The following is a 27,190-nucleotide window of genomic DNA, read 5'->3' on the forward strand; positions in this document are numbered from 1 at the left end:
CTCTAAAATTTTCCAAGTATTATTTAAACAGGCATAATGTTTTTATTTTTCACATTGAAAAGGTTGTTCCAAAACCTGCCTCTGGTCAACCTGCACAGAGGATCCTCATTCCTGCAGCTACTCCAGTGTCACAGCTTCGAGGAGCTCAGAATGTAGCAACGCTTCAAGCTTCAACAGTTACAGGAGCAGCTATTCTTCCATCTGGTGGTAACAGCTACGTGATGCTGCCAGCACACTATGTGGAGCAAGTTAAAAATGTAAGTTGCTGATGTTTCTCTGTCTTCTTGCTTTCTTAGTTGTGGATAAATGTGACATGAACATCCGTAATCCTCTTTCCTTACTCACTGAATATCTGAGAGCCACATCCTTACGTAGTATTTGTGCAGTAAGGATGAATTTTCATTTGGAGTATGTTACTAATGGACATAGCTCTAGGTGAACAGAACTTAGTCACAAGCAATGTAAACTCTAGGTTGGAATAACAACAAAATTAGGAAAACGATAGACTGCTACTCACCATAAAGATGGCCTATTGAGTTGCAGATAGGCACAATGAAAAGACTGTTACACATTAAAGATTTTGGTCAGCGCCTTCTTCAGCAAGGGAAACACACACACATTCACACAAACAAGCGCATCACATACACATGACAGGTACCACCAGCAGCTCCGACCACATTGAGATTGTCACATAAATAGCAATCTGAAGTGAGGTGGGGTTGGGAGGGACAGCGGGATATGATGTGGAGAGAGAAGATTGCTGTCTGGTGGTGTGTGGGTGGGAGAGGAGAGTGCTGTATAGTGGTGTGTGGGTGGGAGAGGAGAGTGCTGTATAGTGGTGTGTGGGTGGGAGAGGAGAGTGCTGAATAGTGGTGTGTGGGTGGGAGAGGAGAGTGCTGTATAGTGGTGTGTGGGGGGAGAGAAGAGTGCTGTATAGTGGTGTGTGGGGGGAGAGAAGAGTTATGTGTGGTGGAGTGGGCAGGAACTAGACGACGGCTTGATGGGAATGCCAGTTGCAGCATCAGGAAGTGGGTTGTGTGTGTTGGGGGGAGGGGAGGGGGGCGGCAAACAGGAAGCAAAAATGTAGAGGAGCAGGGAAGAGGAAAGGACGAGGGTGCGTTGTTGGAGGACAGCACACAGTGAGGCTGTGGAAAGGGAGGTGGTGATAGGACAGAGACGGGGTGAAACTGTTAGATGGTGGATGTGGGGACAGTAGATTGAGGCCAAGATAATATCAAGAGCAGAGAATGTGTTGTAAGGATAATTGCTATCTGCACAATTTGGAAAAGTTAGTGGTGGAGAGGAGGATCCAGATGACCTGGGTAGTGAAGCATCCATTGAAATCAAGCACGTTATGTTCAAACGTCTGTTGTGCCACAGGGTGGTGTACTGTGCGCTTTGCCACAGTTTAGTGGTGGGCATTCATCCTGGTGGATAGCTAGTTGGTAGTCACACTACTATAAAAAGCTGTGCAACAGTTGAAGCAGAGCAGGTATGACAAGACTGCTTTCACAGGTGACCTGGGCTTGATGGACTGGAGTAGGAAGTCCTGAGTGGGTGGAGTGGGAATTTTTTGCACCTGGGTATTTGATAGCGGTTTTTCCCAGCCCCGATCTATGGTAACCTATTAGCTCACATCCACCATCCAACTGTTTTTGCCCCCTCTGTCCTATCACCACCTTCCTTTCCACAGTCCCTCGCCCTCATTGTGCGATACCCTCCGCGAATGCGCCCACTCGTACTTTCCCCTTTCCTGCTCCTCTCCATTGCCGCTCCCAGTTCCGCCCCACATCCCACCTCCCGACACTGCACCTGGTAGTCTCATCAGACTGCCATCTAGTGTTCTAGTCCCTGCACCTGCCACCAGACAGTGCTAGAACTCTTTAGTTCTGGCCATGCCACCTTTAGTGAGTTTTATGATGTATGTTAAATGCTGGTTTACATATTGTTTTGGAAATCAGCTGTTTAGCATATTTAGAGAATGGCTAACACTTTCCCTGTACTTATCTTCCCTCCTAAATATAATAAACTGGATCTTGGAATATTTTTGTGAAAGACTGATCTCCACTATATATGAATATGAATATGTTTAGTAAACCCAGGTTTACAAAGCATGGTCTGGTGATCACTGTCATACCTGTATCACAGTAATCTGTGTGTGAAATAAAAACCAAGAGATGTTGGATTAGTGAGATGAATCAGAAAGATTTTATAAACCTTCCTAAGAAAAGTTTTAGTCTTCAAGTTGGGATTATTGATGAAATAAATGTATTTTGAGCCACAATTTTTGGCAACAGACAACATTTGGGGAATCTGCTTATCATGGTTGTATCAAATTTGTTCCGATTAAGTGAAGCTCTTTCTGAGGTGGCTTAAGTTGTCTTCACTTCTTGTGGGAACTCCATTGACCCTTGAATTTCCTCTTTGACATAGCACATATTACCGTATTTACTCGAATCTAAGCCGCACTCGAATCTAAGCCGAACCTGAAAAATGAGACTCGAAATCAAGGAAAAAAAAATTTCCTGAATCTAAGGCGCACCTGAAATTTGAGACTCGAAATTCAAGGGAGAGAAAAGTTTTAGGCCGCACCACCAAATCGAAACAAAGTTGGTTCATTGTAATATGAGACACAATTTAGGTCGAATGAATGACGATACAGCTACAGTAGTTTGGTTCGAGTCGTAAGCTTAGCAGTTAAGCTTTACCAGGTAGCCATTGCTATGCGTCAGGCTCGTATTTATACGGGTACCCTTCCTTTTTCACGTGCTTCGTCTGTTTTGAATCAGTTGCTTATTTTTCTTTGAACTGATAAGTGCTGTTCTCTTTGTTATAGGTGTTAACGTCACTCTAAGTTGAAAATGTGTTGTTGTACTGTGTCATGCATTGTTTGTCGCATTCTGATAATGTGTGTTTACGACCTGTCGCCGATCGCGGCATGGCTTGCTTTTGTGCACGCTACAGCCGCTTACGATTTAAAAAAAAAAGAGAGAGAGATAGAGAGACAGCGGAATTGTCTCATTAGCGAAACAATGGCAAGAGACTGCTATTTGTTGTTACTTACACTGCTGCTTTCTTTGATAATGATCAACAAGAACCAAATAATAGACTGCGTATGATAGATGTTCTGAACGAGAGTTTAGCGGAAATTTTTCGCCGTTTGAAAATCTTTGCAGACGCCTTTTTTGTACATTACATTCTGCACAGAAATTAGTCATCTTAGATTTAAAAATCTAGTCAATTGCCGTGCTTCATTTTTGACTGTATCACTATTAGGCATAAGAATAATACGAATATAAACATGACATGACATGTATATTCTTCCCCGTTTGCTGTTGTCTCACACTAGTTTCGAAGTTTATTAGGCAGGCAGAATTTAAATGAGATAGCAGCAAACACGAAAGAATACATGGCAAAATGTTTATATTCGTATTATTCTTATGGTAAAGAGAATACTGCATGTGATTCTCAATTCATAGAAGTTCCTATTAGCAACCATCCCTTCTCACAGGTAGGAAAAAATTCAGAACGTAGAGTTGGCCATATTGCCAAACATCCCAAACAGTCTTGCCAGTCGGATTTTCATAGTACATTGAAATGCTGCTACATTCAAAGATGAACAATACGGAATTTGTATTTACTTCGTTGGATAATGTATGAAAATGCAGTGGTCGAAACTCGGGGCGGAGAAAAATGCTCGTCTTCCACCCTTTATTTTTTATTTACTGACTCAGAGGTTTTGGCGCCAGTATTTATCTTTGTGCCTGCAAAGCGTGCCTGTGTAGCGCTACATACATTCGACGGCAGAAATTAGTTGTGGTGGCACCTACCACCATTTTTCAGAACTTGCGCTTATTTTGCACTCGATTCTAAGCCGCAGGCGGTTTTTTTGATTACAAAAACCGGAAAAAAAGTGCGGCTTAGATTCAAGTAAATACGGTAAACAGCATAGACTATTTATACTCAGCCTTACAAGAAGAGCCTGGGCATCCGGTTCCTCTTAAGAAAAAAAATCTGTAATAAAATATAACTTTATTGTTGACAGCAACAGAACAAAACATGTAAGCCATAATATGTATATAATCATTAAAAGAGTAAACCGCTAAGTACAGGGTGGAGGTTGAATGTTTGTAATGGAAATCAAATATATTACGTTCAGCTAGATTAAAACGAAAAAAAATTACGAACTTAAATGGACAAGATAAGCCAACATGTGATTACCAATCAGATGTTTTTATTGGTCAGCTGATCAACAAACACCTAAAACAAATTGTCTAGACATTTGTGAGTGTAAAAGAGGATTTTCAATACCTTGCTCTATATGAACAACTGTGTGACTCCCCTCTTACTGCAGCCCTACCATCACTTCACTTGCCTGCGCTTTTCACTCTTGTGGCCACTCACCAAAGTCTCCTACCTGTCTTACCCTGTGCATCTTGTTCTTCTCCCCCCCCTCCTCCTCTCTTCTCCTCCCCCCCCCCCCCCCCCCCCATGCATCTCACCCTTCACCTCTCACCCACCTCCCATGCAACTCGCCCTCTGCCACAATTTGCCTTTGGCCCGCTAGCCTGGCACCTCACATTGCTTGCTATGTTTGTCCTATTTCCTTTCTTTTTTCTTACCAATCATGCTACTCAGTCTTTCAGTCTCCCTCACTTACCCTCCACAGTCATCCAACCTATTGTATTTCTATCCTTCTGAAATGTACTGAGCAAAAAAAAATTTTTTTTTAAATTGTCTCCATGCATAATGTAATAAAATTAGTTTCGATTATAAAAATCATTAAGTTATGGCTTGCTAATGTAGACACAAGTCTGATATAATACTCAGCAAAATGCTTGCTTGTAATTCGAGCATTAGAACGATTTAACATTTTGAACTAGGAAGAAGAAGAAAAAAAGAAAAAAATAGAAAAAGAAAAAAAAAACTTTGAATGTTGGATTGCATATGCTTTCTTTCTCTGAAGATTTTCAAAATGAATGTGTCCTATTCTGAGAAAGTGGCTATAAACATCTAAATGAATAGAAATTCCACTGAAATTGCAGCAATAAGTTTGCCCCTGCTTTTCAAATGGTTCAAATGGCTCTGAGCACTATGGGACTAAACATCTGTAGTCATCAGACTCCTAGACCTTAGAACTACTTAAACCTAACTAACCTAAGGACATCACACACATCCATGCCCGAGGCAGGATTCGAACCTGCCCCTGCTTTTAGTGTCACTGTTAGTGTAGGATGTAGATTGAAATCATGGTTTATTTTGTGTTTCGTTGGGTGTAACCAGTTCCTTTTGGCTCTTGTTCTAAGGATACATTAGTGGTGCAACCATGCTGTTGGCACCTCATTGCTCACCAGAAAGAAGCTCTTACCTGGCATCTGGTGGTTACTTAAATTTACCCTCAATATGTTTGTGAAAATACATGTTTAAAGTCTGTGATATGTGTCAGACTTCATCTGAAATTGTACAAAATGCTATGTCCAAAGGTCATATGGTGCAGTTAGCTCAGGGGCCCACAAGAAGTGTAAATGGTTGTGATAACATACTCGACCTCTTGACAAGAAACAATCTTAGAAGGAACCCCTCGAATGTGAATCACAAGTTCAATCTTTATTAAGGCTTATTTGATAGTGTTGTGTTAACAGTTGTGACAGGCAAAATGTTAGCTGCTAATAACTCACCATATGTATCAGGAAGGTGACAGAAATGAGTGTCCATGAGGTGCAGAAATCAACCTTCTATGGGATCATCTTCGACATTCAAGAAATGTTCAGAACAAACCATTAATGTGCACCATTGTATGCCACAGTGGTCATAAAAGTTTACACCATAAAGATCAAAGGCGAACTCCTTGGGAGTCATTCACTGTGCAAGACATTCAGCTAGGTGTCCAGTCTTAAGGGATTGCATGTAGAATCATGTTGGTGTAACTGGGTAATGAGAACTGATGGAATGTGATGGCACGAAACTGAATGCGAAGCAGTCTATTTGTAGAGCTTATCGTGAAACTGGCTATCCTTAAAGGAGTAACTGTAGATAGTGCAATAATATACTGAGGTGGCAAAAGTCATGGGATACCCCCTAATATTGTTTTGGACCTCATTATGCCCAGCATAGTGCAGCAACTTGTTGTGGCATGGAGTCTGCAAGTCATTGGAAGTCCCCTGCAGAAATATTGAGCCATGCTGCCTCTACAGCCATCTATAATTTCAAAAGCATTGCTGGTGCATGATTTTGTGTGCAAGCTGACAGCTAGATTATGTCCCATAAATATTCAGTGGAATTAATGTTGGGCAATGAGGGTGGCCAAATCATTCACTCACATTTCCAGCATGTTCTTGAAACCAGTCGCAAACATTTGTGGCCTGCTTACATGGCACATTGTTATTTGAGAACATGAAGTCCATGAATGGTTGCAAATGATCTCCAAGTAGCTGAATATAACCATTTCAGCACAGTGATTCATTCAGTTGGACCAGAGGACCTAGTAGACTCCATGTAAACACACTCCACACAATTACGGAGCAGCCACCAGCTTGCACAGTGCCTTGTTGAAAACTTGGGTCCATGGCTTTATGGAACCTGCACCACAATCAAATCCTACCATAAGCTCTTACCACCTGAAATCGGGACTCATCTGACCAGGTAACGGTTTTCCAGTCATCTAGGGTCCAACCAATACAGTCCTGAGCACAGGAGAGGCACTGCAGGTGATGTGGTGATAGCAAAGGCACTCGCGTTGGTAGTCTGCTACCATAGCCGTTTAACACCAAATTTCGCTGCACTATTGTAATTGTACATTTGTTATACATCCCATATTGATTTCTGCAGTTACTTCACAAAGTGTAGCTTGTCTGTCAGCACTGACAAATCTACACAAACACTACTGCTCTCAGTCATTAAGTGAAGGTTGTTGACCACTGCATTGTCCGAGGTGAGAGGTAATGCCTGAAATTTTGTATTCTTGCACCATCTTGACACTGTGGTTTTCAGAATTTCATCTTGACACTGTGGTTTTCAGAATTTCATCTTGACACTGTGGTTTTCAGAATTTCATCTTGACACTGTGGTTTTCAGAATTTCATCTTGACACTGTGGCTTTCAGAATTTCATCTTGACACTGTGGTTTTCAGGATTTTGAGTTGCCTAATGATTTCCAACTACCATCCCGTGTTCAAAGTCTGTTAATTCCCATCGTGTGGCCGTAATAACTTCGGAAACCTTTTATGTGAATCACCTGAGTACAAATGACAGCTCTGCCAGTGCACTGCCCTTTTGTATCTTCTGTATGCAATACTACTGCCAGTTGTATATGTGCATAATGCCATCCTATGACTTTTGTCACTTCTGTGTATGTTTTATAGGCATGGAAAAAACAAACATCCAGAGGCTGAATTTGTCCATTGGTTCCAGGTGGCATGAATTGCAATGTCATACATTTTTCTGGAGTGATAGTTTATTCTAAAGGAGTATGATTCTTACATGCAGACCAGGAATCAAGTAAAAGCATGTTATTTGGACCAGCTATTGTCCAAAAGCAGTGCTCATACTGTAGTTGTTGTTCTCTTACCCACGTTTTCCCATGCTTGCTTGCTGTGACATAAATATTCTCCACTGCTCTTGCAAAATCATGCATATGAGAAAGAATCACAGGGGAACGGAGCACCTCCAACTTCACACAGCACAATAAATAACTTTGGAGCTAATTTACCTTCCAGATTAACAGTCAGTATAATTGTATACATGTGCGTTAAGGCAATGACGTTAGTTGACCGTAATGCAACTCTCTTGGTTAAATAACTTACGGGTTTGCTACCGGGTGACGTCATCGACCACTCCCAATATTTTGACAGGAGCACACCCTGCCATTCTCAAGGCACAACTGCACGGAGGAAGCAATGTGCAAGGGAATTTAATACCTCGGTTCACAGAGGAGAAAAAAGGAAGATACCCCACACATAACAAGTTACTGCAGAGTCAACACACAACCAAGGATAACCAACATCAGAAATATCGACAGTGACTATTTATCAACAGGTGAGGTAGCACTAATTCTGTCCCTCTGTTTTTTGATGAGAGACAGAGCTGGAGTCCAAGCAGCATTTAAACAAAATCCACCATCTCTGTTTATAAGGTTGCTTGATAGTTTGATTTTAACAGCTTCCTTAATAACACTATCCCAATAGCTGGGCGTGCAAGCCGGAATCTCTGTGTTGTAATCCATAGGATGACCGGTCCTTGTTTCTCCTCTGTGAACCGAGGTATTAAATTCCCTTGCACATTGCTTCCTCCGTGCAGTTGTGCCTTGAGAATGGCAGGGTGTGTTCCTGTCGAAATATTGGCGGTGGTAAACGACATCACCTGGCAGCAAACCCGTAAGTTATTTGAACATTCAATTCGCCAGGAAAAGTTAAGGTTTCAAACTCTCTTGGTGCTTCCAATTTCCAGGGTTCCTTTCAAATGCATTTTCTCTTCAAATTTCAATTGGTCAGAGTCGAAAACAAATTACTTACTGAATGATGGGATTAGTTAGTTTATCTCATCTACACATTTTCAGTTCAGTTCTGCAGTATGCTGTGCATCGTCAAGCTGAAGCTTTGTTTGAAATTTAGTTATGTTATATCTTCCAATACTATAGCACTCTTTGAAGTTATGCAAGAATGCACTGCTTCCCTGGAACTCACTGTAATCTTTGTGATGCACAATTTGAGCTGCATAACATAGTAGGTCACTATCATTCAGATCCTGTAAATTGTATAAACACACAAACTCCAGTTTTTGTAACAAGTGCATCTTGTCCTCCCTTGACTATCCATAGTTTTTCTTATTGCTGCAGATGTATTCGAAATCTGTTCGTAATTGTTCTTTTACTACGCTGTGGATGATCTTCCAAGCACATAATTATGTTTAGTATCCACTCCTTGGACGACGATTGTCCTTTGCTACATTTCACTGGAGATTGGGTTTATGGCTTTTTGTCTGACAAGGATGATGAACTACATGGCTTGACACCTGTATCAGTATCACTTTCACTTGTTAAGCCAGGATTGTCATCATTGTACTCCCCATGTGCAATGTCTACACAGTGAAATATATACAACACCACACATTCCACTGACTCATCTGCCACTACTTTCTCACTCTGCGAAATTTTCCTTTCTAGTGAAATTTCAACTTCAGCAACGGTTCTTGTAGATATAATCCAATGTTTTCTTTGTTTATTGTTACCATTGCTCTGTTTTGTATAGACACCATTAGCACTGTATCACTGTTGTTAGTTTCGCATCAACTGAGCTGTTCAGCTATGCTCCATAGCCTCAAGCTGTACCCATCAGTGGATACCTCCAGTGTCAGTCCCTGTTGCCATTATCAGCCAGTATTGTGGTTGCGTAGCGGACAATGTGTGGAGCTTCGAATGCCTTAAATATCATTGACCTTTTGCGACCTCGCTCTCAGGGGATTCTTTGTTAGGCAAATAGACCGTCATAATAGATACATGAATTAGTGGTAAAATGTCACTGTAGCAAGACTGAATATCATTAACTTCCAAACCACTAAAAGCAAATGTCAAATGAATCTAAAAAAGTAGGTAAAAGTTTGAGAGGCTTCCTAAGAGACTGTCTCCATTCCTTCCAAACAAGTATGCAAGTGTAGAACATATGTGGCTTGAACTCAAATAAAAATTCGGTTTAGTACCAAGTAAATTAATGAGAGGTGAAGCTGTTCCTATGTGATACACAAAAAGGGGTAGAATGTTGTTGCAGAAGCATCAGAAAAAATGTGCCAAATTAAAAAGAATGCAATATCTCGAAGAACTGTGAAGTTCTACAGACACTCAAAATGTTGTGTGGATTTAAATGCCATATGCTTTTAATAATTCCCAAAACCGAAATTGTCTCAAAATCTGATAAAACCCAAAGAGATTTTGGTCATATGTAAAGTACACCACAGGCAAGACACAAATAATACCTTCACTGGGTGATAACGATGGTAGTGTTACTGATGGCAGCACGACTAAAACGAAAATACTAAATGTGGCTTAGCAAAATTCATTCATGAAAGAAGATGAAGTAGGTATTTCAGAATTTGAATCATAGTTAACGTAGAAGTAGATAGGTATCTTCAGTGTACCGAAGCAACTCAAATCACTTAATAGAGGCAAATTCTCCAGACCAGACTGTATACCAATTAGATTCCTTTCAGAGAATGCCAGTACAATAGCCCCTTACATAGCAGTTGTATACAACCTCTCGCTCGACAGAGGATTCCTGCCTAAAGACTGGAAAGTTTGGCAGCTCACAACAGTATTCAAGAAAGAAAATAGGGGTAACCCACTGAATTACAGACCGATATCACTGACGATATGCAGTGGGATTTTGAAATATACGCTGTGTTTGGACATTGTGAATTACCTCAAAGAAAACAATATATTGACACATAACCAGTATGGACAAAGATAATATCATTCTTCTGAACAAACCTGGCTCTTCATTCATACAAGGTAGAGAGTGCTGTCAACAGGGGATCTCAGATTGATTCCGTACTTCTGAATTTTCAGAACACTTTTGATACTATTCCTCACAAGTGGCTTCTAATCAAATAGTGGAAACTCCAGGTTGCGGAATATCAACAATATTAAAAAAGGATAGATTGGTACTCACTGTAAAAATGACACGTTCTGTAGCAGATAGGCACAATGAAAGGACTGTTACACACTTAGCTTTCAGCCAAAGCTCTCATCGGAAAATGAAGCACACACATATTCATGCAAGCAAGCACATCTCATGCACACATGACCACCATATCTGGTGGGGCAGGGAAGAAGTAGGGATAGCAGGGTATGGGTTGGGGGAGGGGGAGGGGGGGAGAGAAAGCTGTCTGGCAGAACATTTATGGACTAGCTGTATGTATGGCAAGATTGCTAGGTGTAGTGTTAGGAGCCTGTGAGCTAGGGAGTGGCGAGGGGAGCAAAAAAGGCAAGGGGCAGAAAGGGGAAATACAGATGGGTGCATTGGCAGATGGCTGCCTACAATGAGAGTGAGGGGATGTGAATAGGGAGGAGGTGGATTCTGTTGGGTGAAGGGTGTTGGGACACAGTAGGTTACCACAGGTTGAGGCCGGGATAATATTGGGAGTGAAGAATTTGTTGCAAGAATAACTTCCCATCAGCACAGTTCAGCGAAGTTAGTGGTGGATAAGAGGGTCCACATGGCCTCAGTTGTAAGGCAGCCATTGAAAGTAAGCATGTTACATTCAGCTGCATGTTGTGCCACAGAGTAGTCTACCATGCTCTGGATGGTGGCCATTTGTTCTGATGGACAGTTGGCTGGTAGTCATACCAACATGGATGGAAAGCTGTGCAATTTGTGCAGCAGAGATGGTATATGACATGGCGGCTTTCACAGGTGGCCCGGCCTCTGGTTGGGTATGGTCAGCCTGTGACAAGGCAGGAAAAGGAAGTGCTGAGAGGGTCGATTGGGCAGGTCTTGCACTGGGTCTTCCACAGGAATGTGATCCCTGTGGCAAGGGTTTGTGTTGCGGTCACATAGGGATAGACTGGGATGATATGCATTTTGAATGGGTGACAGATACCACTTTAGGAGGGGTCGTAAGGAACTTGAGTATTATGTCCTTCATTTCAAGCACTGATGATGGATAATCAAAGCCCAGATGAAGGATGTGATTTAGTTGTTCCACTCTGGGGTTATATTGGGTGACAAAGGGAACACTCCTTTGTAGCTTGTTCTTGGCTGTGGTGGGAGGATTACGTTGCGTGTGGTACATGTCCTGGGAAATTTGTTTGCAGACTAGGCCTAAGGGACAGTCCTCTAATGCATTAAAAAGAATCTCTCACCCTTGTAATTAAAATATCGGGTGTTCTGAGATGGTGGGGAGCCAAGTATTTCTAGAATTTACCCCGAAATTCTCAAAGTAGCACAGTGCCTCTCTGTAAAGGGTTTTGAGACCCTCAGCATACTGGGCAAGGGAGTTCTTGTCACAGCACATATGCTGTCCCCAGATGGTCAGGCTGTATGAGAGGGATTTTTTGGTGTGGAAGGGATGGCAGCTGCTTAAATGCAGGTACTGTTTGTGGTTGGTGGGTTTATGTGGGCAGAGCTGTGATGGAGCCATCAGAGAAGAGATGGTCAACATAAAGGATGGTGACGCATTGGTTGAGGAGGACCAGCTGAAACAGACGGGGGAAAAGGTTAGGAAGGGGTGGGGGAGGGGGAGGAACATGGTTGGATGACCTGGAAAAGTCAGGGTTCAGTGTTGAGATTGGGTTGGCTTTGGTTGGAGGGGTTGGCAGCAAAAAAGGTTTTTCCATTGCAGGCATAGGAAAGTGGGTCTTTGACAAATCCAACATGGTTAAACATGGCTGTAGGGCTAAAGGTGATGCATCTGGAGAGGACTGAAACTTCTCTGGGGCTTAGGATTTGGTGGAAAGGTTTACAGCAGTGTTCTGTGAATTTTTTGGCTATGGGTTTAGTGGCATGTTGTTAGGGAACTTCGGGGACCTGGCAAGTGGAAAAGGTCAGCTAGGTGGGGTCTGGGTGTTATGAGAGGCTGACAAAGACAAACACTGTGTATTTTGATAGTGATGCACCAAGATGGTGGTAGTATGTCGGCAGGTTGGATACTTTATGTAACTGAAGTTTGGAATGTTCCTTCAAGTGGTGGAGAGCAAGCGATTAAAGTTCAGAGATGTGATGAATGTAGTCGGGATTACACGGTTGCAGTATCTTGCAGAGGGATCAGAGGTGGTTCTGGGATGCCTGTGTCATGAGATATATTTCTGCAGTACCAGATTTGTGAGGGCCCAGGACTGGCAAAATCTGAAAAGGTGAAAGTCATTTTGAAAGGAAAGGTGGGATCCAGAGAAAGGAATTTTCATGGTTAGGCCATTGGAGGTGATTCCATGGTTTAGGCAACAGTTAAGGAACAGAATGTGAGACTGGGTTTTAGCCAGGGTAAGGATTATTTTTCTGAACTGGAGCAGAAATATGAAGCATGGTCTATTGTGGCAAGGATGGCATTGAGGTAACAGGTATGATGGGGAAATGAAGGTGTTTGATTGTTGCCAGGCAGCTGCCCCACATGTATGAATGTGTGTGTGTGTGTGTGTATGTGTGTGTGTGTGTGTGTGTGTGTGTGTGTGTGTTCCCTTTGTTCCCTTTTCTGACAAAGGCATCAGCTGAAAGTTAAATGTGTAACAATCCTTTCATTTCCCTGTCTGTGGCTCAATGTGTCATCTTTATGGTGAGTAGCAATCTATCCTTTTCCTAATTCTTCTAACCAAATAGTGTGCTTATGGGTTATCATCTCATTTGTGTGCCTGGATTCATAATTTCCTGTCAGAAAGGACACAGTCCACAGTAACTGGCAGAGTGTCATCATGTGAAACCGAAGTGAAATCCAGTTTTCCCTAAAGAACTGATACAGGCCTTCTGCTATTCCTGATCTAATTAAACAATTTAAGAGATAATCCGAGCAGCTCTCAAGATTGTTTGCGGATGATACGGTCATGTATTGTGTAGTAACATCAAAATTAATTGCAAAATTATTTAGATGAGATATCTTTATGGTGCAAAACGTGGCAGTTGCCCCTAAACAATAAGAAGTGTGAGGTCCTCTGCATGAGTATTAAGGAGCCTGCTAAATTTGTGCTACATGTTTAATCTCTCAAGTTTGAAAGTCATCAATTCAACTGGATGCCTAAAGATTGTTGTTACAAACAACTGAAATTGGTACCATCACATTGAAAATGCGGGGAAGATGAACCAAAGACTACATTTTATTGGTCGTACGCTTACTAGATGCTATAAATCTACTAGCGAGACTGCCTACACCACACTTGTCCATCCTCTTCTGGAGTATCACTGTGCAGTATGGGTTCCTTACCAGATATAATTGACAGAGGACATCAAAAAGTTAAAATCAGAGCAGTGTGTTCTTGTATTGTCCCAAAATAGAGGAGAGAAGTCACATATAATGTGTGAGTTGGAATAGTAATCATACAAACAAAGGAGTTTCTAGTTCACGTTGCAGCGATATCTTTTTACAAAATTTCAGTCATCAACTTTCGTCTCCAAATGCATTATTTATTTTTTCCTTTTTTTTCCAGCCTCTTCTACGTAGCAAGAAATGACAATCATAGTAAAATAAGAGAAATAAAAGCTCTCGCCGAAAGCTGTAGGTATTTGTTTTTCCCAAGTGCTATTAAAGAGTGGGGCTTCCCAGAAATAGTCCAAAATTGGCTTTGCAAACCTTCTGCCAAGCACTTAAACATAAATTACAGAGTATTCATGTGGCTGTAAATGTTTACTTGCATTAGTGTAAAGTGAAAATGTTCTTGGCATTGCCAAGGACAATAGTAGTTACTCATTTGTGCAAAAAAAAGTGATTACTGGCAAGAAGAAACAAGAGAAGGTATGGGCCCACTCTTTGAATGCTGAACTTCCACACTATAGACCTTTAGACCAGTTCTACAAACAGCTCAAAAATTATTCAGTACACTCTTTCAGACAGTCACAAATGTCACATCAAATTTTCTAATTTATTTTAAATATTATCGTACCATTTACATTTAAAGATTTTGCCTGCAACACTATTAATGCAATTCTTGTGGAAGAGTGATTGTTAGGGCTGCTTAATGTGAAGTAATACTTAGTGTTTCTATCCACATTCAAATTACATACTACATCGCAAAGTAGAGTTTCATCTTGACGTACGAGCAGTGAGACTGTAGAATAAATGTACACTTATTACTGATTTTGAAAATGTGAAGTGTTTTTGTGTCAGATGTTGTTTGTTAGGCTCAAATTTGTAATATTGTAGGTTTTCATAATTTGGCTCAGCCAAAGAAAAATATGTAAGGACTATCCTATGTTTTTCTTACAGCTAACTATATGTATAAAATAGTGAAATATCATAAAAGTAGCACATAAAGTATTGCTTTGTGGACAGTTACAGGCACAGCAACAACTAAATCAGCAGAAACAGCAAGAGCATCAGATGCAACAAGAAGAACAGCAGCAAGAGCAACAGCTGCAGCAAGCCCATCAGTTTCAGCAGCAACAACGTCACCATCAGCAGGCACAACTGCAGTCTCAGAAGGAGAAGACGCAGACTCAGCAGCAGGAATCTAGCAGTGCCAACATCCTAAGCTCCAGTGGGAGCCACAGCCAGGCTACTGGTCCTGTGAACACAGATACCCCAGCTCCTCCGCGTTCAGGAGCGTCATCCCGCACCACGTTGGAGCCCAATGGCATTAGGCCTCGGAAACCGTGTAACTGCACCAAATCCCAATGTCTGAAACTGTAAGTGTCAGCATTTTGATATATCTTACATTTGTATTATTTTATTGCACATTTTTGTAGCCTTTTTTCCCAGGAAATAAGCCTTACCTATGTTCTTGTCGGTGAAGTATTTGTATTAATGCAGATAAAACGAAGCAAGTAATATTTAAATAAGAAAAAAATGCCAATTGTTCCTAGCAGATTAAAAGTTGCCTTAGATTGTATGGGTTCAGAAACCCCTTTAGTAGTTACTGAATTTTCATCAACACTGTGTTCCAAGAAAAGGAAACATTGATTTCGGTAAACTTTAGTGTACTGGTTTGGGGCTTTCAAAAGTAACTCATGTGAAAGTATTTAGATCAGAATATTTCAATATTCGAAATTTCACTCAAGTACCAGGAACAAGTAGAATTTTTGTCACTTGTCCAGAATAGAGCAAGCTATTCCCAGAAAGTAACCCTTTCATTATCCACCAGGAGGATGAAGATCTCTAATGAGAGGGAAGGGACTCCTATCTTCTCCTTTTCTTCCTCCCACTCTCCCTTCCCCATTCCCTCCCTCCTTTTTCTCACTTCCATATCTGCACTTAGGGCCCTGATCTCACCTAATCTGTATGAGGAGGGACCACATCTAACCGGCACCCACGTGGCCCTACCACCATAACTCCATGCCCTAATAAAAACCAGCAGAATCAGGAGATGCAGACATTGGGCTGCAGAACAGCCCAGTCGTAATCTGTACCAGACTTGTATCTGGATATGCCTCCAACTGAATCTAAATTCCATAGGGAGGAGGTTGAGAAATAGAAAAGAAAAGAGAAGAAACCAAAGGTGAAAGCCGACCCAGCAATCCTAGCAGATCCGAAATCATGCAGTTGGAATGAAATGCTTGCTCTTGCTTTGCTCGGTGCTTAGCAAACCTGTCCTACATCATTATTGAGCCTGTCGTTTGAACAGAATTGATCCTGAAAGAGTTTGTAGTGTGGTGTGTACATTGGTCCTTGAGACCACCTCGAAAGACCAGATACCACTTAGTACCACAGTGGAAGTGGTGGCAGTATGAATACAAAAGAAAAAGAAAGAAAGAAAACTGAATTACCCTTTGCAGCATCTGTCCTACTGTTCCTGAGCGGGAGATGATGTAACGTGAGATCATCAGTTTTATTTAACAGCTGCCCTAGGTTTCTTTTACTGGGTTAGTTCAATATCCATAACTCTTTATGGGGCAGCTCTAAGATAACGAACCTTAGCAACTTAGGGGCTGCTCTAACATCACTACATGGGCCAACTCATTAGTGCAGTTGTTTTTAAATCTTGATTCCATATACTAAATATTATCCCACTCAGTTTAGTATAGCACATGCATCCCTATCAGTAATCAACCTTATGGCCTATAGCTCTAGTTCTAACCTTTCTATTCAATGAAAGGTTCATGATGTCATAGTGAATTCTTCATGATCATTTCATCCCTCCTACATTGGTACTCCACTAGAGGCCCCCTGCTATGGTTTTTTAAGATTGCTAACTGGCACATTAGCCTTCCTCATGGGACTGTTGAAGAGAGCCCCAGACACAGTTTTTTGCTTAGCCAAACTAGTGATACCATTTCATAAAGATCCCTACACATATCACGACCCTTCTGCAGCCAGTCCCATGGTGGATGCAAATCGCCTTGGCACACCATCTGTCAAAAGACAATCCTGACAACATCAAAAGTACTGGAAGCAGAGCCCACTATCCTAGAAAACAGGAATGCTGAAAAAACAATGTGAAATTGTACCTTTCCCTCATAGATAAGGGCCAAATTATAGTGTCCTTGTGGTCAACAAGGAGCAGCTGATATCCCATGCATCTGTAAGGATGCCATAGAGAAATCTGACCCTACTATCATTGCGGATTATATACCAATGCACTTCACTCCAGCATTGACATCTGACAGCTATCAACTACCTTGCCTTCCCCTCTCCTCTCCTTCCCTTCCCTCCCCCTCCACTCCCTTCCCCTCTCCCCTTCTCACCCACACCTTCAATCCATTTCCATGAAGTTGAGCAGTGTGTGTCATCTTGTCTTCTGACACACAACATTTCAGCACTCATAACACCTCTTTTTCTGAATGGGAGCTCCTCAGCATATTTAGTGTGCAGAGATACAGTTCTAGACCCTGATCAAAACATAGCCATCTACTTACAAATGCAGGCACTACAACCTTGCTATTTGTAACCAAATCAGGTTTTAGGGTAAGTTCCTTCCTGAGTGGAGGGAAAGAACAATTATCCTAGTTCTGAAACTAGGGTAGGTCCACAGGAAGTAGATGGTTACAGACCAATCAGTCATACCAATGTCCTTTGCAAATGGTTTGAGCACATAATAAGCTGTGCTGGATTCTTGGTACAATGAGCTTCCTGTGTAACTCACAAAGTAAATTTTGGGAGGAGCAATCCACCAGTGATTGCGTGGAGTCTTATCAGAATGTCGTTTACCCATTATCAACATCTCATTACTGTCACTTTGACCTGTGAAAATCCTGTGGTGCCACATCTTGTCATCATATACACACCACTTTACATGAATGTGGCTTCTGTGGCTCCCTGTAGAATTTCATCCAAAATTTGCATCCTCGGCAATCCTACAGATTCCAAGTCTGTAATTCATGCAGTTTTTCCCACATAGAGAAAAACTGAGACCAACAAGGCTCTATCCTGAGTGTGACCCTCTTCATAATAGCAATCGGAGGCAGTGAAATCTATTAGTCTCACCAGTCTTCTAGATTGATTATTCCTGGATCCACTATCATTCTTCCAACATGAGTGTCACTGATCAGGATGCTATTAATGCAGAATATTGGGAATATACACGTGGGTTCCAGTCTATCACTACCAAACCTTGCATCACGTATTTTTGGAGATATAGAAATGCTCATCTGAACCCAGAACTTTATCTATCTCCTCTACCTATTTGTGTAATGTGGAGGCAGATCACTTCTTAGGCTCTTATTAGATGACAATTTAACTTGATTAACCTAAATGTGAGAGCTTAATTGGATATACCAGTTAAAACTTAATGCCCTGTGCTATCTGTTTTGCAACCCTACAGACTTTCATTACATCACATTTAGATTGCAGAACCCTAGCCTGTCAATGAGCAGACCCGTCAGTACTGTGAATCCTTGGCTCTGTCACCGTTATAGGATCGGGCTTGCGGCTTGGATATTCTGAAGAAATCCTGTGGACAGCCTCTTGGTATAGGCACGCATTCCCCCATATGGATAAATCCTTTCGGTACATCACACTCACGAACACCCCATGCTGCATGTCTTACCCATAAATTGGCCAGGATGTGCCCCTTGGCTCAAAGGATGTAATAGATCCCTAGGTATTTTGCCAGTAGTTCCTCTCGGCACTTGGTTAGTACCCACCAGTTACCAGGGCCAGTGAGCAGCATACTCTGCCCATTGGACACAACGTTTTAATGGAAGAATTGGTGGCGATCATATGTGCCCATCATCCATACCCAATCAAATAAGTGTTCTAAACTACAGTGACTGACTCCATGTGCAGTTAACAGGCCAAAGTCCATTGTTGTTCTTACCATCTGTTGGTAACACAAATACAGTATCCCCCCTTATACCTCCACAACAGTGGGAAGGCAGTAATATTACTCTGGCCCTGCACTCATGTTGGAAAACCAGGGAATAAACTTGTGATCAGCTCACCAAGGAGGCTGCCAGGAAGGATGCTACGGAAATAAAGATACAGGGAGCTTCCATGCAGACAACATTGTATCACCAGTTCTTAGTGGCATTGAAAAGTGAATGGAATGTCAAAGCTATAATGACTAACTTACGAGCTATAAAAGAGTATACGATAGTGTGGCAGTATTTTTCTTAGACATACCCTCAATCCTCTGCTGGCTCCATATTGGTCACACCAGTCTGTCGCATGGACCTAGAGATCAGAAACGGAGCAAGTATGACTCATTTTAATTATATAAATTAGAAACCATTGAACTGCTTTTATATCAGCACTATGTTTGCTTACTTCCTCCCCTCTGCAGTTCCATGAGTATTAAAAGTCTGAGAACAGTGGATGTGTTGTTGCTTCCTGCTTGTTGACTTGTTGTGCCCTCTTACTGACGTGTGCAGGAGTGTAAGGCTAGTTGTGTCTTAGTGTGGAAGTTTAGTGCACAATCTTGCTGTTGTAAACCAGCAGTGAAAGGGCAACAATGAGCAGCTCTCAGAATCAGATGGCCTCTAACAAAGCTACATTTTGTGAAACTGTGGAGGGTGTAAGATGAAAATTAAGTGATGTGGTGTATACAATAAGGAAGTGGGCTCCATGGTGCCTGGAAAGATTCAGGGCCGTATTCCACACTTTAGATGAAGTTGGGGGGGGGGGGGGGGGGGGGGGAGAGAGAGAGAGAGAGAGAGAGAGAGAGAGAGAGAGAGAAGTTCTTCCAATGCAAACAAAGGCTTGTATTCTTCATTTCATCTCCATCAGGAAAAAACGTGTGCTCTGTCAAACAATAACAGGACACAGTGCAATGCCACTTTCATGTTCCTGTGACCAAAATAGTGTGTTATTTATGCATTCTTTTGATCATGGCATCTTGCATTTATGGACTAATACCAGGTTGTATAACTTATCATTCATTTTTGTAATTTTCAAAGTTGCTGTAAATGTATTTTAATGATTAATCACAATGTAGGAAGTGCACTTCATCCTCAGGTCGTGTCTTCGTGTGCTGCTTCTTGGCATCATTATCTTACCATGTTTTTGTTTATAGACCTTAGTCCAGTATTCTACTTGCTGTCTTCTAAGCCAGTTCCGACTTATAGTTTGATCATAGCCTTGGTGATTGTCACAACAGGTTCCAGTCCAATGACTGGGGTCTTTGCCCCCATTCTGGACAATCTGTCGGCTTGTTCATTGCCACTGATCTCTGAGTGGCCAGGAACCCACACTAGGTTTACCGTACTGCTTCCCCCTAGTTCCATCAGAGCCATGTGACATTCTGCAATGATCGTACTAAAAGCCCCCTCGATGTCCAGGAAGATACAGAGGGCTGTTTCTTGAAAGTGAAGTGCTTTTCCACCCTCACAGTGAGTTGGTGGAGAGCTGTCTCACATGATTTACCTGGTTGATATGTATGTTGGTTTGAATGTAGAGGAGCCCTAAGTTAGCCTCCTCTCCCAAACATGTACTTTAACCAGTTTTTCTAATGTTTTAAGAATGGAGAAGGACATACTGATTGGTCTCATATCCTTGGCCTTGGTATGATCAATTCTCCCTGGCTCTGGAATAAAGACAACCTTCACTGCCCTCCAGACGTTGGGAATGATTCCTACTGCTAGGCTAACCCAGAATAACCTGCATAGAACTCCTATAAGAGTCTCTCTTGCCTGTTGCAGGAGAGCTGGAAAGATTCCATCTGGGCCAGGTGACTTGAATGGTGGGAATTTTCCCTCTGCCCATTGGATTTTACTGAAGTTGACACACTCCTTGGCTGATTGCCAGTCCTCTCTTTGAGTGCCTGAGAACCATTGTCTCTCAGGGAAAGCTTACTGGTCTATATTATCTGCCAGAGCATTTGAGGAAAGTGAGTTTTGAGAAGCAGTTCCAGTGTCTCATGTGCTGTCTTTGTATTTCTCCATCCTCCTCCCTCAATGTATCTCCTGGATTAGTTGTTAATCTAGTGAGGATTTTGTAAAGTCTGGCTTGAGAAGCAATGCCTTCCACTTCCTCGCAGAATGCCTTCCAGGATGCCTCCTTTGCTTGTCTAATTGCAAGGTTGTAATTGACAAGGGCCTCACGATATTTTGCCCAATGTCCTTTATGTCTCACAAGGTTAAACAGTCTTTGTACCAGTTTTCTTTGTGTTTCCATGTTGTTATTCCATCAAGGCACACTCCTATTTGTGCATTTCTTGATGATAGAGCAGTTGTCCTGGTATGAGGTTACAGCCTCTGCTACGTCCTCAAACTCTACTGGATTCCTTATCGATGTTTTAATTTCCGATAAACTTAAGTCAAGGTCCCTCCTATATGTCTCCCAGTCTGTTTTCCTGGGATTCCTATAATTCGTGTGGTCTGTCTGATTCGCATTTCAACCTTGAATTTAATATACATGTGGTCCAATGAGGATGGCTCTAATGCCACATGCCGTTGTTTGACATAGCTGCCCAGCATCATGGAACCAAAGGTTATGCCAATTACTTCTTCCCTTCTAATATTCCTGAATGTAGGTAAATCACCCCTATTCAGGACCTCCAACTTGTTAAACTAGAGAAATTAAAGAAGGTACTCAAATCTACTGTTGGTGTCCTTGCTGACTCACACTAGGTTGTGGGCATTGGCATCACATCCAACCAACAGTTGGTCACCTTGCCGATGGCAAGCTTCTGTCAGTCTCCTCATGTCCAAAGGAGGAGGAGAGCTGTCTTCATAAGGAAGGTATGCTGAGGCCAAAACAATTTGCCTCATGACACCTTCCTCATATTGCTGCAGTGCTGAAAACATTGAAGACTAATTTGGGGAAGTTGAGTCTGGGAAAATGTGATTTGTTTCATTATTAATTAAAATGTCTTCTGCTGCCCAGTCTAGAGCTCTTCAGGCATGTGGTCGACTAGGTGATATACCTGTGACCATTGTCCCATACAGAAGTTTGAACATGGTTCAAGGAATCATCTTTCACAAAGATCTTGTGCCCCAAACAGATGAGGAGCTCTGTACTAATCTCCATTTGTGATTCATGCATTTTATTAGACATGTACAAAAAGGGTCAGAGGATAATCATACAGATACAGGTGCCTTTATCATAATCTTTGAAGGAAGTGTCCTCCTGGAGAAAGTTAAGGTCATGTTGTACAGGCGTGATGTGAAACTGTATGACCCACTGCCTTTGAGGTGCTTCATATGTTTATGCTTTGGACGCATTTCATCCCACTGCACGGCAGACCCAAAATGCAGCAACTGCAGCAACGAGTATAACCCTTGTGAACATCCACCTTAGCATGTCAGCTGTGTGTAACATCACTCTCCACATTCACTAGTTTGATCAGTTTTCAGGAAGGAACAGAAGATTCAGGAATTCAAATCTGTTGACTGCCTGTCAAATATTGAGGCACAGAAGAGACATGAACACTTACCCCTTGTGAATATGATTATCAATTATGCTAACATCACAACCTTTGCCCCTCCCCTCCCCCCCCCCCCTCATCAACCTACCTACCTCTTCCTTCCCCAGACCATATCTACCACTACCATCCCCTCCCGTGGTTCCCATGGTACCTTCTTTGGGAACCATTTCCTCGCCAGAGAAGTCTTCTCTTTCTTCAGTGTCTACCTGTCAGGCTCCCTGTTCCCAGCAACCCCTGAACCAACTGAAGAAGCCACAGCCTGTGGGACCCAGAGCTATGCGTTCTCCGTACGTCCCCACACTTAATACAGATAGCCCCTGGAACAAACCTTGCCCGCCAAAGGTTACAAATGAAAAGAAGAAGAACCATGACAAGGCTCATCCGGTGCCCCCAGAGGTGCCAAATCCCCGCACATAGTTGGATTCTGAGTTGATATTTGTGGATGTGGTTCCATCCCCAGTGGTGATAGGCTGTGATCATATATGTGTAGCTTGCTGGTCCTTCTGGCTCCTTCACACTTAACTTGGCCGCCAGTCATGTCATCGTTCAGTGGAATTGTAATGGATACTAATGTCACCTGCCAGAACTTAAACACCTTATCTTCTTTCATCTGTGGTGTGCATTGGTCTCCAAGAAACACACTTCACTGATGACCATTTTCCAACACTCCATAGTTATCGTGCATTCTGACAGAACTGTGCTAGACCCAAGAGGGCTTCAGGAGGGGTCTTTACTTGGGTTCGTACAGATGTCGTCAGTGAATGCTTTCCCCTTCATATCTCATTGGTGCAGGTGCAAACAACTGGAGCGATTACCATTTGCAACAATTATCTACCTCCAGATCCCCCCCCCCCCCTACCCAATTTTCTCTTGGTTGAGGGACTGTAATGCACACCACCTCCTGTTGGGGAGAGTACGAGTTTGTCTGGTAGGAGCCTTCTAATTGACCAGATTGTCACAGACCATGATGTGATGTGTACCTCCTGAATGATGGTTATCCCACCCATTTCAGTGCCACCCATGGAACCGTTTCAGCTATGGCTCTAACAGACTCTTTCCATAATCTTGTGGTTTCACTGTGTTGGTCACTACATGACTTTCTAGTCATTTTCTTGCCACTGCCTGTTAGACAGACTACCATGTTGGGCACTTCACAGAGCCAACTGGCCTTTGTATGCCTCTGCTGTTGCATTTACCGCCTCTGTTGGTTTGTATTGATGAGATTGTGCAATGCGTCTCGGCCATGATCATTCACATCACTGGAACTGCTATTCCCCATTCTCCATGTCCTTCCCACCATCAACCGTTGCCGTCATGGACCAAAGACATTGTAACAGCTATTCAGGGTCACAGATGAACCTTGCAACAGTTCACATGACATCCTTCGTAGACCATCCTTACCACATTCAAATGAGTTCATGCTGAGGCTCACTATCTAATCAGGTGCAATAAGAAGGAATGTTGGGAGCACTCTATCTGCTCTCTGGGAATATATGCCTCTTCATTTCAGGTGTGGGCCAAGCTCCATGGTCGTATGGGCTGCCAACAATCAGCGGCTGTTCAGAGTCTTGTCCATAGTGTGGTCTTTCATCAGTTCTTGCAGAACACCTTGAGATCGGCTTAGTGACAGCATTGGTTTATGTTTCACTCCACACTAAGCTGAATCCTGTAATGAACCCTTCACTGACCGGGAACTACTGTGGGCTCTTGCCTCGCCTCGCAACACAGCCCTAGGCCATGATTCAATTCACAATCAGATGATCCAGTACTCGAATGTTCCCCAAAGCCAACATCTTCTCAGGGTCTTCACAGTGCCTTCCCCTTGAAATGGTGAGATAGCGTAGTCCCACTCCTTAAGCAGGGCAAGAACCCAACATCTCTTGACAGTTATTGGCTGATTAGCCTGATCAACATGTTCTGTAAGCTGCTTAAAGTGTTGTTGCCCTTAGATTATGCTGGGTTCTCAGACCTCTGGGCCATTTGTCCCCCTATCAGTATGGCTTCTGAGAGGGACAATCAGCAACTGATGATCTGCTTAGATTGGAAGCAGGAATCCAACAGGCTTTTTCTAATCACCAACACCTTATTGCAGCTTTTTTTGACCTGCATAAGGCGTATGACACCACTTCACATCATCACGTTGTACTTACCCACCATGAATGCTACTTTCAAGGCCCCATACTGAATTTTATTCATCAGTTTGTATCCACTGGTAGGTCAGAGTTAGTCAGCACTTCTCTCAGCTGTGCATGGGTCCAAGAGATTGGCCTCCTACAGGGCTCTGTGTTGTGTGTCACTCTCATCCCCATCGCCATCAGTGGGCTAGTGACCTCTGTTGGGCGGCTGGTGATCTGTGCATTATATGTTGACAATTTTTGCATTTATACATCTCCTACTTCGTAGCCTCTGCTGAACATCGGCTCCGAGGTGCCTTGTGGCAGGGCTCTCCATCGGCTCTTTGCCATGATTCCAGTTCTCTTCTACAAAATTCTAGGTTGTGCATGTCTGCCATCGCACCATGGTCCATCCTGACCCAGAACAGTAATTAGGTACCCAACACCGAGACGTTGTTGCACAGTCACATTTCTTGGTCCTACTCTTTGATGAAAAGCTGACTAAGCTGTCCCATATTCATCACTGAAAACTAGCTGTATGCAGGAGCCAGGGTGTATACGACCCGGGACAACCGGGAATTCCGGGAAAAACCCGGGAATTTTTTCATCCGGGAGAAAACCGGGAAAAACCCGGGAATTTTTCGGAATTCCGGGAATTTTTCATTGTTTTAGCTTTCAGTTACGTTTTTGTAGTTTTGACTGCAGAATTGATTCTCTAGCAAAGAATGTTATTGTATCCTGCTACTGGAGAATGATACTGCAGCAATAAAATATAAACGAGAGGGAAAAAAATAAAACTGTAGTGGCAAAGGAAATGGGCATTTTACGACAACAAAACACCGTGCACGCACAAGCGTCTACAGATAGCAAAAATATGTTAAAGGCCGTAGGGCGCAGACTGTAATTCTTCGTAACAATAAACTGCTTGCTATGAGAATGACGTCACAACTGTTCACATTAGGTTCGTTTGACCAGTTGCCAGCGGTCTGTTGAGCATGCGCATTTGACTCGCGTATAAGCAGTACCTTCTCTCGCTTCCCGCTTCTTGAAGTTTGGCTGTTAGCTGCATCGGTAGTAGCAGCAAGCAGCCAGATGCAAACGAGAAAAATTTTTCTCGCGCGCCCTAGCTGCCAGATTCGCGCTTGCACAGAGTTGTCTGAGTTGTAGTGGGGAGGGGGTTAGTCTCCACGTGACCCGTGTTTACGTTAAGTGATTTCGCTGCTTCTCTTCGTGTACAGCTCCCACGTCAAATGAAAACAAAACGGATTTCTGTGGCCGCGAGCTATCAAGTGAATTAAAATGCATTCACATAATTACAGAGGGCAAAAATATATTATTAATTTCAGTTTCTGATTTTATTTTCTTTCCAAGTTAGTAGCAGTCAAGCATTAATCGCCTTGCAGAAGAATGAAGTTATTTTTGCAAGTTTGCTAAAGAAATTCCGCTGAGGCAATCATTTTATTTGAAACGAAGTGTTTCATTTAACAATTTTGGGTACTTCCAACTGTTCGGTGAATTTCAAGTGCATGTTATCATCTTCTGCCATGTATGGCATTGTGCCATAATAAAGAACCAAACATGAGATCGTAGAGTACTGGTACTCCAAGAAAATTTACATCCCAAAAACCACACTGAAAAGCTTAATATCAGATGGGACCTACTTCATTGTGAATCTGGAAAAAACCAATGTGCACTTCAAGCCGAATTATGCATTTTAATATGATTCACGAAATTTTGATGCCTTTTGGAGTATCTTCTGATGCCCTGTTTCTTTTATGGTGTAGTGTAAGCTCTCTTAGTGCTTTATACACACGAACATGCGGGCTTCCTACACCACTGCAGTTGCACACGCACAATAATTCGTTTTTGGCGCTCTCTGGCAACTGGTAAATCGAACCTATAACTAACAGTATTGCGAACGGTGGTTAGAAAAGCGTTACTTTCAAAGTAAATTTCTTTTTACGCAAGATGAATTATGTTACGTGTGTGAAAGTGGGATGGATATCTAAATCACAGAGCGTTCGAAACTGAACAGTTTGAGGACCAGCCACTTCAAGAATTTCGAGCCGAGGCATTTATGTCACAATTTTAAATTTACTGGCACATTTGTGTGATGTATCTTAAAGTATATCACACCAAAAAAAGACCAATATTACACGTGAAAGCTTAGCTTTTCTTGTAGATATGCGGTACTGTGTACATTAATGTAAACCGTTAACTTTTCATCTTGTGTGTTCGCGCTATGTAACCAGTAATCTTGCTAGTGGCTGACTATAACACGTGCCCTATACTCTGAATAGCTGCTGTCATCGGCTGGCGAGATCTCGTGGCTTGAGATATGACTCGCTTACAAAAGGACATCACAACCTCGGTTGCAACGCTCCGGAAACTAACAAGCTGTGTTTGGTGCAATTCGAATTTATACTTTCGTAATACGAAAATATGCAGCGTATATGTTGCTGCAAATCAAAGGTCTTTCCAAAACTTCTCTGCTCCGGCTTTTCTTTTTTTTTCCGGGAAGTTCTACGCGATTATATAAAACGTTAACCATTCAAAGGATTGATAAGTTTTACAGTTCCGAGGGAACTTTTTCTGTGCTAAGTGACAGTAGGTCGCCTGGGAAAAAGCATATTTGTTAAACGGGATA

General features: G+C 42.4%; 1 protein-coding gene across 1 annotated transcript in view; it reads left to right on the plus strand.

The window, feature by feature from the left end:
* Positions 1 to 27,190, plus strand: part of LOC126161961 (protein lin-54 homolog) — a 271,287-nt gene that overhangs the window by 180,618 nt on the left and 63,479 nt on the right. Inside the window, exons 7-8 of the mRNA XM_049918145.1 lie at positions 63 to 257; positions 14,965 to 15,317. Coding sequence (XP_049774102.1) covers positions 63 to 257; positions 14,965 to 15,317 — 548 coding nt within the window. The remainder of the gene's footprint in view (positions 1 to 62; positions 258 to 14,964; positions 15,318 to 27,190) is intronic.

The sequence above is a fragment of the Schistocerca cancellata genome, chromosome 2, assembly GCF_023864275.1.
Source record: "Schistocerca cancellata isolate TAMUIC-IGC-003103 chromosome 2, iqSchCanc2.1, whole genome shotgun sequence".
NCBI lineage: Eukaryota > Metazoa > Arthropoda > Insecta > Orthoptera > Acrididae > Schistocerca > Schistocerca cancellata.